Consider the following 11,767-nt stretch of genomic DNA (forward strand, 5'->3'; position numbering starts at 1 on the left):
TACAATCTGCTTTACAATTGTGTGTTCATTGAAATGGCAGAGGTAGGTATGTAAGGACTTTTTATATCGACAACTAGAAATGTGTCACCAACTGTTAAGATTGAATGTTGGCTTTCATTGGCTCCAATACCACACAATAATTACTCTAATATTTATGGTGTAAGAAATTTGTGATTTCCATCAATCTGCATTTGTAGTCAATAAACGCACAAAACACATGGCTATGGCATTTTAATTTAAATTTAATAAAGGGATGAATTGTCAGTCACATTGAGACAGGGAGGACAGGAACTATCTAGCACAAGGCAACATTACTACAAATGTAAGGATGGTTACAGAGTAGACAGCAGTATTAGGACTGGTACACAACCCACATTGTGGCTGGATGTAACTTTGTGTTCACGCCCTGGGCCGGAGTCACGAGGACGCTATTCACTCGGGTTCTGAATGACTATCAACAAGTACTCCTTGTCTGATGGGGGAGAAGAGAACATTAGAAACCATTAGGCTACAACGTTCACTGAACAATGGGTTGAATAGACTTATAAACTGCATGGTCTGATGCAATTAAATTGGTCATCTGAATTCAATAATTCTTGATTTCCATAGTTTGCACCATGTAAACTATATAGCCTAATTAGAGCTTCACTTACCTGGTGCCACCATGATCTCATGCTTCTTGGAACGGACGCGTAAGAAAGTGAGGTCGTTTTGTGGGTCGATGTCTCGAACAGTGCTCCTGGCTTTCACAGTGAGCTGGTGTAGAAGCCCCGCGTACTGGACTGTGGTGGAGTTATCTAACGTGGTTCTGATTGGGATACCTGGGAAAGACAGGCATCAGCGTCACAAAATAACGTTAACATATGACACCATGTGCATGTCCCCGACAATAGGACATTAGCATTAAATCTAAGTAGCCTTTTAATATAATTTATGTTTGCGATAAGAATATGTAGTGTGTAATGTGACTCGTACTGTCCGCTAACAATTAATCTTGTTTTTTTCCTCACCTTCCGCATTGACAACTATGGTTCCAATTACGCCTTTGTGGGTTTGGATTCTTTTCAGTGTCTCTTCAACTTCTGCCTGCAAAATTAATTGTGGGAGAAACACTATTATCCAGATGACTCAATGTAATTATATCTTCACAAATTCTCATCCACGTCACATCATCCAATAAATATGTGTTGCTGATACAAAAAAAGAAACACAGTGTACAGTGAGTGTCCTGCAGTTTAGTTAAGGTACTGTTCTAGTAGGTAGCTCTAGCAGCTACCATGCATTTACATTTCCTAAACATATACTTGCAATCAGTGACCCAGTCTTGTGAGTACCTAGCTAAAAGTTATTCAAAATGTTGAGTCATTTTACCATATTTCCAGTTAGAAAGCCAGCTGTAAATGTTGTTGGTCTTTTACTCGAGCAGTATTGTGCTGCTGTTGCCAGGGGAAACGGAAGTAGCTGCCTTAATTTGACAGGAAGTAGTTCTGACCGTTGTTGCGTCTGGTGTCATCGTAGCATTTAAAATGCCGGAGATAGCAGTAGAAAATGTGGTTGTTCACCCATTGGTGTTGCTTAGCGTGGTGGATCATTTTAACAGGTACACAGTTTAAGTCTGTTTATATGTCTTCACATTTTGCTTCATTAGATCGTACCTTTTGTTAAACAATTTGACGTTGCAGACAGTGCAGGCCTGACCAAGTTGTCTAGCTACTCTGCTACAACAAGCAGCTAGCTGAGTAGCTAATTGCTGAGTCAGAAACCAATCTTTTTTAGCTTATTTTGCCCAATCTTAGCTCTTCTGCTAACTAGCTAGCTAACGGTAGCTGGCACTACGTGAATAGCAGAATTGGTAAAGCTGGTGACCTGAAATGACTTAAAATAGCAAGATTAAGTATTATTACTGTAATCGTTTTACAGAATAGGAAAGGTGGGTAACCAAAAACGAGTTGTGGGCGTCCTTCTCGGTTCCTGGCACAAGAAAGTTCTTGATGTTTCAAACAGCTTTGCAGGTGAGTCCAATTTCACGTTTATAATTATTTGGGGGACGGACGTCAATTCCACAGTCTACTGTCCTGCAAGGTTAAGGATGACAACCAGAATGACGTTATCGTTATTGCCTTCAGTACCATTTGATGAAGATGACAAGGACGACTCGGTGTGGTTCCTGGATCATGACTATCTGGAGAACATGTATGGGATGTTTAAGAAAGTCAATGGTGAGTGGATGCCCTCATCCATTCAGCATCATAGGTTGGAGAACGGCTCGTGGTCTCCTCTCTGGCATAGTCTAGGCTAGACTAACATTCTCCCTGACTCTTTATGCAGCAAGAGAACGGATCGTGGGCTGGTACCATACAGGTCCAAAACTACACAAGAATGACATCGCCATAAACGAACTTATCAAGCAGTACTGCACCAACTCGGTGAGTGATTCTTCTGGCCCATGGTCATTGAACATTTTTGAAAGTTTGTGAAATATAGAAAGGTAAAATAAGGGATTCAAAGTTTTTGATAAAGGGACATGAACCTTGGAAGTGTTAATGAAAAAACATTAAATTTGATGTTGAAAAAGGTGTGGGAACCTAATCTGGTCCATCAAGATGGTTTTATGAAACACGATGTTGTCTTTCTTTCCCTGTCAGGTGTTGGTCATCATCGATGTAAAGCCCAAGGACCTGGGCCTGCCTACCGAGGCGTACTTCTCTGTGGAGGAGATACATGATGTAGGTGGAAGAGCCCCAGCCTCCCCTCTGATCCTGTAGTTCAGACCCCAACCTTGCCCTTTCAACCCTGTGATCAATGCAGTACCAATGTTTTAAATGTTAAGACATCATTTGTATGTAGGTGTGAATAAAGAAATGATTGCTGTTTACATGCAACACTTCTTGTTCTGTTCTCTCAGGATGGCACGCCCACTTCTAAGACGTTTGAACATGTGACCAGTGAGATAGGTGCAGAAGAGGCAGAGGAAGTTGGTGTGGAGCACCTGCTCAGGTATGTATGACCTCTCAACTGGACCCCATGGCCCAGACACACACACACACACACTGTCTGAGCTGGACTCTGTGTGACTGTAGTTGTGTCCTGCCCCTTCCTGACCTCTGCTGTGCTCTTCCTGCTTCTCCTCAGAGACATCAAGGACACGACAGTGGGCACTCTGTCCCAGCGCATCACCAACCAGGTGCATGGCCTTAAGGGTCTCCACTGTAAGCTCCTGGACATCAGAGCCTATCTGGAGAGGGTGGTGGCAGGCAAACTGCCCATCAACCATCACATCATCTACCAGCTGCAGGATGTCTTCAACCTGCTTCCTGATGTCAACCTGCTGGTATGGGACAGGAGACAGAGATATTTTTACATTGTGGTTTTGAACCACTAACCCTGCTGACTCCCCCATGCTGTGTTGTCTGTAGGAGTTTACCAAAGCCTTCTACCTGAAGACCAACGACCAGATGCTGGTGGTCTACCTTGCCTCCCTGATCCGCTCTGTGGTGGCCCTCCACAACCTCATCAACAACAAGATCTCCAACAGGGATGCAGAGAGGAAGGAGGGCCAGGAGAAGGAAGAGAGCAAGAAGGAGAAGAAGGAGAAGGAGGATAAGAAAGAGAAAGAGGAGAAGGGTGATTCGTCATCTAAGAAAGACGAGAAGAAGAAAAAATGAGTTTTTTCTTTCTCCAGTTTTTTTGGCTCAGATCATATTCTACTGGGCCATGTGCTACATTTAGACAGAGCCACATTTCTGTATGTGGGTCTATCTGAAAGTAGGGCTGTATCTGGGGAATAGGGGTCATCTGATATGTGGCCTGGTGTTCCTATGTGTCCTGAGGGAGAGAACAGGCTTTTGTGATCCCCACTGTGAGAACATGTTAAGTCTCCCCATGTTGGAGCCTGCAGTTGTACATAATGGTGCCTGGGGGGGGGGGGGTTAGGGAGTTTTGTATGATGGAGAGGAATTCGATTTTTGTGTCAGTCATTAAAGTGGGATAATAAATATTTCATTTCCATTTTCCGAATGTGTTTTTATTTTTATTTTCGATAAACTAATACGTTTTATGCTTTATTGAAAGCAGTTACACACGCTGTCTTAGTTTTGCTATGACGCACGGTATATTTGAGAAATGAAAGCGCAGAATGAGGTTCCGCCAAGTGCAAGTGGCATATGACTCTTACAGCCCCGCCTTTTAGAATCTTTTGGAAAGGAAGGCAAGAGCATTTTGACGCGATGCAGATAACCAGCCCGGGCATACCGATAAAACAGCTACAGATTTAAATACTTTTATAAACAAAAATTCCAGCGTAGCTTTATTATCATTTTTGTTGGCTTCGGAAACCAAATGAGGAAATATCGTAGCAAATATTAGTATAGTAGAATGTGCTGCAGACAGTTTGTCTGAAAATCAGGTTGCGTCGGGTAAATCAGATTATTGGGAGGGTAAAATGGATTGTGACGTAAAGGTTTAAACCCGTTGATGGTGCATAGCATGTACCGCCCACGGTAAAGTACAGTAGACAGGAAATCGCTGGAAGCACAGACGGCGGACTCCATCAAACGTTTCCCTGGACATGAGCATGTGTCCTCCACTATCATCGTGAGTAGAAAGCGGCAATCAAGATCATGGCTTCTTATCTTCAGGTAAGGCGACATCGTTGTGGTAGTTAGCTGTTCGGCGGTCTCAGCAGATCATTTGTTTTGATTGCAACACTTGTCTAAAGCGTATCTCGAGTTTATCCCCACCTCTTGGTGAGTGTGTCTGAATCTTCTTGCTTGGCAGGGTAGTATCAATAGGGGCACAAAATGTGTTCTCCCAAGTAAAACATAATAAACCGTTTTGTGTCGCTCTCAGTCGCAGAAGGCAAGGTTAAGAAGCCACTATAGCTGCTTAGGAAACAGGTGGCTGAAAAGCAATCGGAGAGTATTTGATTGATGCTTCTCTAATTCGGTTCTGTGCCGAACATGATTCGCATAGAAGAGATTTATATTTGTTGGGTTTTGTATTTCAGATTGCAGACGACGAGAAGGGTCACGGGTTAGACCTGTTCTGTGTCCCTAAACATTATGAGGAGGATTTAGAAAGGGTCATCATTCCCCATGGATTGATTATGGATAGGTATGTCTAACGAGACACTCTTTATTGTGTAGCTTTGTAACACACATAAACAGACACACACACACGCACCATTTGTTATTTGTGGTTGCCGAGCTTGAATGGCACCATGACCACACATTTGTTTCTCAAATCACTGAACACGCACCCATTATAATGAGGAGTGTATGGGAATGTGATTGGAGAAAGAAGAAGCTGAGATTGCATGATTTAGAATGTACCCATTATGCACTTTGACCAAGGGCAGACTGTAGTTCAACAATGCCTATCCCTGATAACTCTCAGTCTCATCTAGATTGTCCCTGGTCTTGTCCCCAACTAAGGACTGAGCGTCTGGCCCGTGACATCATCAGGGACATGGGGGGCCACCATATCGTGGCTCTGTGCGTTCTTAAGGGCGGTTACAAGTTCTTTGCCGACCTGCTGGACTACATCAAGTCTCTGAACCAGAACAGCAACACCTCCCTCCCCCTGACAGTGGACTTCATCAGGCTGAAGAGTTACTGTGTGAGCTTACCTAACCCATCACCACCGACAGCAACACATGTCACATGTTTATATGTAGGGACAGTTGTGTACAGGTTATTTTGAACCTAACCACCTGATATCTCCCTCTCTCCCCCCCCCCCCCCCCACCCCCACACAGAATGATCAGTCGACTAACAGTGTCAAAGTCATCGGAGGGGACGAGCTGTCCTCTCTGACAGGCAAGGTGAGCTCCACTGTCCTGGAGGACACCTGCAAGTGTAGCTTGAGGTGTCTCCATGTCCCAGGAGTTTTCTGTTTGTGTCTCATGGCTTTTAGATGTTTTATTGAGTATTGATCCTTTCTCTCTGTCTCTCTGCCCATTTCTTCACAGAATATTTTGATAGTTGAGGTAAGACCTGAACCTATGGTCCTTGTTAACACATTAAACCCGGGGGCGGGGGTGGTTGGGAAAAGCAGCCCTTTTGCTTCACCCACAGGCTTTCATATAAATGGCAGCCATCTTGTGTGTTTCCTTTCCCCTGTAGGACATTGTGGAGACTGGGAGGACGATGCAGACTCTGCTTGCACTGCTCGCTCAATATAATCCAAAGATGGTTAAAGTAGTTAGGTAAGAACCAGCTGACACATACTGCACATCACAGGTCTGTTTGGGCCTAAAACACTCAAGTGCTTCAGCCCCAAGCATCTCCCTGCTCCTCTCCAAGCACACCGGCTTCCCTTCCACTCACCTCTAAAACTGATTGAGATGTTACGTGACTGAGAGCAGCTTAAGAGTTAATCTACCACACAGACATCCCTGTTGGGTGAAAGTGATTCTCTGAGCTGAGGCTGAAAATGAGGCTGTGAGAAAGGTGATTTCAAGAAAATCTAATGGACGCAGTGAGGGCTAAGTGTTTTCTGTCTCTGTTGTGACAGCCTTCTTGTGAAGAGAACACCAAAGAGCTCAGGGTACAGGCCTGACTGTGAGTATGACCCTTCATCACACTGTTCTGTTATTCCACCACTAGAAAGAGATCCAGTCTTTGAAAGGATGTTTGTAGTTGGGAGTATTACATACAGTTGTGTTTTCACATGAGATTAACCCACATAATCTGACAATCTGCTTGGTGTAGAAGGACACCGTACTGCAGTCTAGTACACACGTTCTGACCCGCACACTGAAACTGCTAGCGGTTATGTAATGCTTTTAGGTTGGTCTTGGATAATCTCTTAAAGGTTGTACCCCGGCAGGCCACCTGGTGTGTGTGTGTGTTGACCTGCTCTACAGGAGCAGGTCCCGACAGAAATTCATAGTTAAAAGCCTATCAGGATGCACAGTGGTGTTACATAACAACACTGATGCATTAAGAGATGCTCTGTCTGTCATCATCAGTTGGACATGGTGAATGCTGGGATATTTTAAATTTACATTGACATTTTTAGTCATTTAGCAGACGCTCTTATCCAGAGCGACTTACAGTAAGTACAGGGACATTCCCCCGAGGCAAGTAAGGTGAAGTGCCTTGCCCAAGGACACAACGTCATTATGCACGGCAGGGAATCGAACTGACAACCTTCAGATGACTAGCCCGATTCCCTAACCGCTCAGCCCCGCATATCCTTGAAACTCAGTTCTTAGCATGACTATTAGACAGATTTAGCATAGCCTAATCATACATGCCGTGTGTGTGTTGTGTGTGGCTGTCACTGTGCTTCTTTCTCAGACATCGGGTTCGAGGTCCCTGATGCCTTCCTGGTCGGCTACGCTTTGGATTACAACGAGTACTTTAGAGACCTCAGTGTGAGTAGGCTGGATCTCCCTGTTCCTGACAATCTCTCTCTCTCTCTCTCTCTCTCTCTCTGTATCTCTCTCTACTGTATCTCTCTCTACTGTATCTCTCTCTACTGTATCTCTCTGCTGACAACCAGAGGTGGGAAGTTAAGTAGTATTTTCTGGTACCCTGTTGTTTTACACAAATATCTGTACTTTCTACTTCTTAAATTTTCAAGCCAGGCTCGTAATTTCAGTTTTAATCTGCATTGGTGGCATATTATTTATTGTCATTATATCCTGGCTATCAAAGGCAACAATGAGAATGTTTTTTTTTTTTTTTTTAAGATTTTGAAAAAAAAAATCAGAAAAAAAAATTTATAAAAAAAAATTTATAAAAAAAAATTTATAAAAAAAAATTTATAAAAAAAAATTTATAAAAAAAAAATTATAAAAAAAAAAATATAAAAAAAAATCTATAAAAAAAATTTTATAAAAAAATTTTTATAAAAAAAAAATTATAAAAAAAAATTTCGAATTTTTTTTTTAGAAAAAATAATTTAGAACAAATTATTTAGAAAACAAAATTTAGAAACAAAAATTTAGAAAAAAAAATTGTGAAAACAAAATGGTGAAAAAATTTTTGGGAAAAAAATATGGTGAAAAAAATATTGTGAAATAAATATTTTGACCCAAAAATTTGACCAAAAAATTTGGACCAAAAAATTGTGACAAATTTTTTTTGGACAAAAAGATTTTTAAATCTGACCAAAATGTTGAGTCAGATTGGTGCTGTACTGGTGGAAAAAAAAGAGAAAAAAGGTTGAACAAATATTTTCGAAAAAAATATTTCCCCAAAACAGTTTTGAAAAGTTAAAAAACATTGTTGATGAGTACTTGATCTGTGACAACTCTCTTTACTCTGTGTGTCTGCTGGTCTCTTTCTACTTGTCTCTGCAGCACATCTGTGTTCTGAATGAGCAGGCCAAGGAGAAGTACCGTGTGTGACGGGAGACCAGGACACTGGAACTTCCCTCAGCTTCCTAGGGTTAGGGTTAGCTGAATCATATTGACATCTTTACATTCATATTTACATGAGAAGCCTCCAAAATAAGAACACATGGAATGTTTGTTCACTTTATAAAATCAAATATGGGACGACTTGAAGTTTAAGTTAGATGGTATTTAGAGTTTTTTCTGCTGTTTTAATTTATTACATCTTTGTTTGATTCTGTAAATTGAAATTGAAATTATGCCTGTGAGATTGTCTTATTTGTGTTATTGATATATATTCATTGTTTTTGCTACTTCTAATATTCAATATTCCACAGGTTTTCAGTTCTGTATGTTTAAGAATTTCTCAGTTAAGTGCCAGTACAATATATGTAAGTACTGTTGGAACTATACTATGCTGTTTCCCTCCTTGTTCTGTATGCCATGCAATGACTGACTTGGAATGTACTGTAAAATATTTATTTAATATTTAAAGCTTAGAAGTTAAAGATGTTTTCTCTAATTAGAAATGTACAGCAATAATAAATGTATTATTGTTACATCATTGGCGTTTTTTTTTATGCGACACCATGAGGTCATAACCTTCACGACACACTCATACCAACTTGTTTAAGGGCAGATGATAATCCCAAAACCGGATGGCTGCAAAAGGGATGATGGTTTGATCTCTGGTCTAATTCTCCTCGCCAACGTTCTGACTTTTGTAACTTCCGCCTTAACCGTCCTTTGGGTACATTCGATGTAGACACAACCGCGATGCCATGACGCCTACTGGTGGGACCTGTCGCTGCAAAACGCGGAAGCTAAAGTAGATAATCTACCATTCGTAGTTAAACAAATAGAAATATGGTTAGCTCCTCATTGACGTATAGATCGAGGATACAGTACACAATGTACCGTATATAATGGTTGTATTCTGGTCGAGTGAAGGTCGCAATACAACGTTTGTTTTGGCATCACTAAGGTCTTTCAATTAAGTATTCTCACTTTGGCTAGAAGAGCAAGAGAATGGACATTAAAGAAAAAACGATTATCATTTTGAAACGATATGAAATCGGGAGCAAATATTCATATTTGCCGGTTCTGCCCAAAGCGGCTGTGTTGATACCCCTCTTCCAGAGAGATGGAGAACTACACGTGTTGATGACACTTCGTTCTTTAGAGGTCAGCATGATAGATACCTTACTCTGTGTGTCTGGATGTGTTTATTTGTGCATACCATTCCTCAGCCAAGACAATGAATCGAGGTGAAGCTAATCTCCCTCTTTTGCTGCAGCTGAGGAGCAATGCCGGCGAAGTGTGTTTTCCGGGGGGTAAGCGGGATCCCGGCGACCGAGATGACGTGGCCACCGCTTTGAGGGAGGCAGAGGAGGAGATAGGCCTCCCACCTGACCAGGTGGAGGTAGTCTGCTCACTGTTCCCTGTGATGAACCAGGTACAGATGTTGAAAGCTTGTTAGCACACACACTTATTTGAAGGATGCTCACAGGCTATTTAGAATGATATTGATGTTCCGGTAATTCACGTTCACCAATCATATGGTTTTGTTCAGAAGTCTCCCCTCTCTCCTCCCCCTGCAGAGGGGTCTTCTGGTTGTCCCGGTGGTGGGCTTCATAGACGAGTCGTTTGCCCCTCGTCCAAACCCGGCGGAGGTCAGTGCCGTGTTCACAGTCCCTCTGGAGTTCTTCACCAAAGCGGGGGCCCACTCTGCCTACAACCCCACTGGCCTGAGCACCCCGCTGCACAGCTTCCTGTACCAGGACCCCAAGTCTGGCATCTCCTACCAGGTCTGGGGCCTCACCGCGATGCTGGCCATCCTAGTGGCCAGCCTGGCCCTCCGGAACAAGCCAGAATTTGATGCGGGGTTTGACTCTGACAACCCAATAACTTTCTTCCAACATAATCTGAACAAGAGGATCAATAAACTATGATTATTTTCTGTTTTTCCTGGATGTAAGCATAGTGGTTCTGCCTACAACCTAAAGACGAATGCATGCTTATATCTAGTATCCCTCCTAAACTTGAAGCTATTTTTGGCCTGTCTTGCACAAATTCCCAGTTAAGGGTTCTTACTGATTCTATTCTCTTTAACTGACATACTTACACATTTTAAAGTCTCATCATTAGTCATTATGCATTTTTTTCTATATATAATCAAATCAGGTTTTACATATTTAGAAGATTTAGAAAAAACTTCTGATATAAATAAGAATATATATATATACTGTATATATATATTTTTAAAGCAGCAAAATACGTTGATATCTTTATTAATTGTTTAATGTAGCAGCAGGATTACAGAAATATAATATACAAATGTCCAGACAAAGGCAAAATACACCATATAGCCAAACGTATGTGGACATATGACTAACACCTATATGAGCTTGTTGGACATCCCACTCCAAAACCATGGACATTAATATGCAGTTGGGATACATCATGTTCCATCTAACATCATCTGCAAGCCAGGTCTAATCACCCAACATCAGTGCCCAACCTCCTTCATGCTCTGGTAGCTGAATGGAAGCTCTTCCCACATCAATATTCCAATATGTATTGGAAAGCCTTCCCAGAAAAGTGAAGGCAGTTATAGAAACCAACTCCATATTAATGGAGTGGTTTAGGAATGAGGAGTTCAATAAGCACATGTCTGTGTACTGAGCAGTGTCTACATACTATCTGCTATGTATTGTACATGTTCATATGTGTCATGAAGGGATGTTCCTAGATGGAGGTTTCTCCAGGTTGGATAATAAAGCTTGGTCTCCAGACATCGGTCCACTGCTGCCCTCTGATGCAGACGAGTGAGAGAGCAGATATCACCCTGAAAGCTCACGCTGATGGCGACAAGAAGGGTCAACTATGTTTCTCTAGTCATGCTTTTCCACGAGCAACGATAGTGGAGAACAACTAGCACATCCACACCCTCTTTCTTCCCTTTTCCCTTAAATCTCAAGAGGCAGACACCGAGACAGCTGACATGGTTGATGGCGGTTCTTTGTTGACAGGTTTCCAACCCACTGAGGGAGGAAGTCTTTACCTGTCCCAACACACAGGTGGTCGCTGGGTTCAAACTTGGGGTCATGGACTAGGCAGGTTAAGATTTATGCTAGGTAGGCAACAGCTAGGCAGGTTGGGCTAGACATGACAGGGGTTAGGCAAGCTAAGGTTGTGAAGCTCTACAACACTAAAGACAGCAATGACAGACATTAACTTACACAGCAATGGTTTAGTCATCAAGGCACAAAAAGTTCTGCTGAAAGCAAAACCAACAACTCCAAGACACCCCTGCAGTATACTTCACATTTAAATACACATTTGTATATTTACATAACAAAGACAGAACATACGTGTGCCATTATGCAATCAAAAACATTTTCGGATGGTAGTTAAATATAGAAG

The 11,767-nt window shown here is 42.0% G+C and overlaps 4 protein-coding genes across 4 annotated transcripts; 3 read left to right on the forward strand and 1 right to left on the reverse strand.

Annotated features, from left to right (window-relative positions):
- Positions 1-225: 225 nt before the first annotated feature.
- Positions 226-1,535, reverse strand: dynlrb2 (dynein light chain roadblock-type 2). The gene is made up of 4 exons (XM_067234318.1): positions 1,372-1,535; positions 1,011-1,086; positions 654-821; positions 226-472 (listed from the first exon to the last, which is right to left on the reverse strand). The coding sequence occupies exons 1-4, from the start codon at positions 1,372-1,374 to the stop codon at positions 429-431; spliced, it is 291 nt and encodes a 96-aa protein (XP_067090419.1). The 5' UTR covers positions 1,375-1,535; the 3' UTR covers positions 226-428.
- Positions 1,496-3,997, forward strand: LOC136941742 (26S proteasome non-ATPase regulatory subunit 7-like). The gene is made up of 8 exons (XM_067234317.1): positions 1,496-1,600; positions 1,921-2,012; positions 2,127-2,219; positions 2,329-2,426; positions 2,646-2,726; positions 2,906-2,997; positions 3,133-3,331; positions 3,417-3,997. The coding sequence occupies exons 1-8, from the start codon at positions 1,527-1,529 to the stop codon at positions 3,663-3,665; spliced, it is 978 nt and encodes a 325-aa protein (XP_067090418.1). The 5' UTR covers positions 1,496-1,526; the 3' UTR covers positions 3,666-3,997.
- Positions 3,998-4,180: 183 nt separating this feature from the next.
- On the forward strand, positions 4,181-8,901 carry hprt1l (hypoxanthine phosphoribosyltransferase 1, like). The gene is made up of 9 exons (XM_067234389.1): positions 4,181-4,637; positions 5,006-5,112; positions 5,433-5,616; positions 5,756-5,821; positions 5,969-5,986; positions 6,123-6,205; positions 6,514-6,560; positions 7,302-7,378; positions 8,309-8,901. The coding sequence occupies exons 1-9, from the start codon at positions 4,620-4,622 to the stop codon at positions 8,354-8,356; spliced, it is 648 nt and encodes a 215-aa protein (XP_067090490.1). The 5' UTR covers positions 4,181-4,619; the 3' UTR covers positions 8,357-8,901.
- Positions 8,902-9,142: 241 nt separating this feature from the next.
- nudt7 (nudix (nucleoside diphosphate linked moiety X)-type motif 7) lies at positions 9,143-11,141 on the forward strand. The gene is made up of 3 exons (XM_067234519.1): positions 9,143-9,526; positions 9,639-9,797; positions 9,943-11,141. Exons 1-3 carry the CDS (start codon positions 9,371-9,373, stop codon positions 10,291-10,293), a joined length of 666 nt encoding a protein of 221 aa, XP_067090620.1. The 5' UTR covers positions 9,143-9,370; the 3' UTR covers positions 10,294-11,141.
- Positions 11,142-11,767: the final 626 nt, after the last annotated feature.

The sequence above is a fragment of the Osmerus mordax genome, chromosome 4 (assembly GCF_038355195.1).
Source record: "Osmerus mordax isolate fOsmMor3 chromosome 4, fOsmMor3.pri, whole genome shotgun sequence".
NCBI classification, from domain to species: domain Eukaryota; kingdom Metazoa; phylum Chordata; class Actinopteri; order Osmeriformes; family Osmeridae; genus Osmerus; species Osmerus mordax.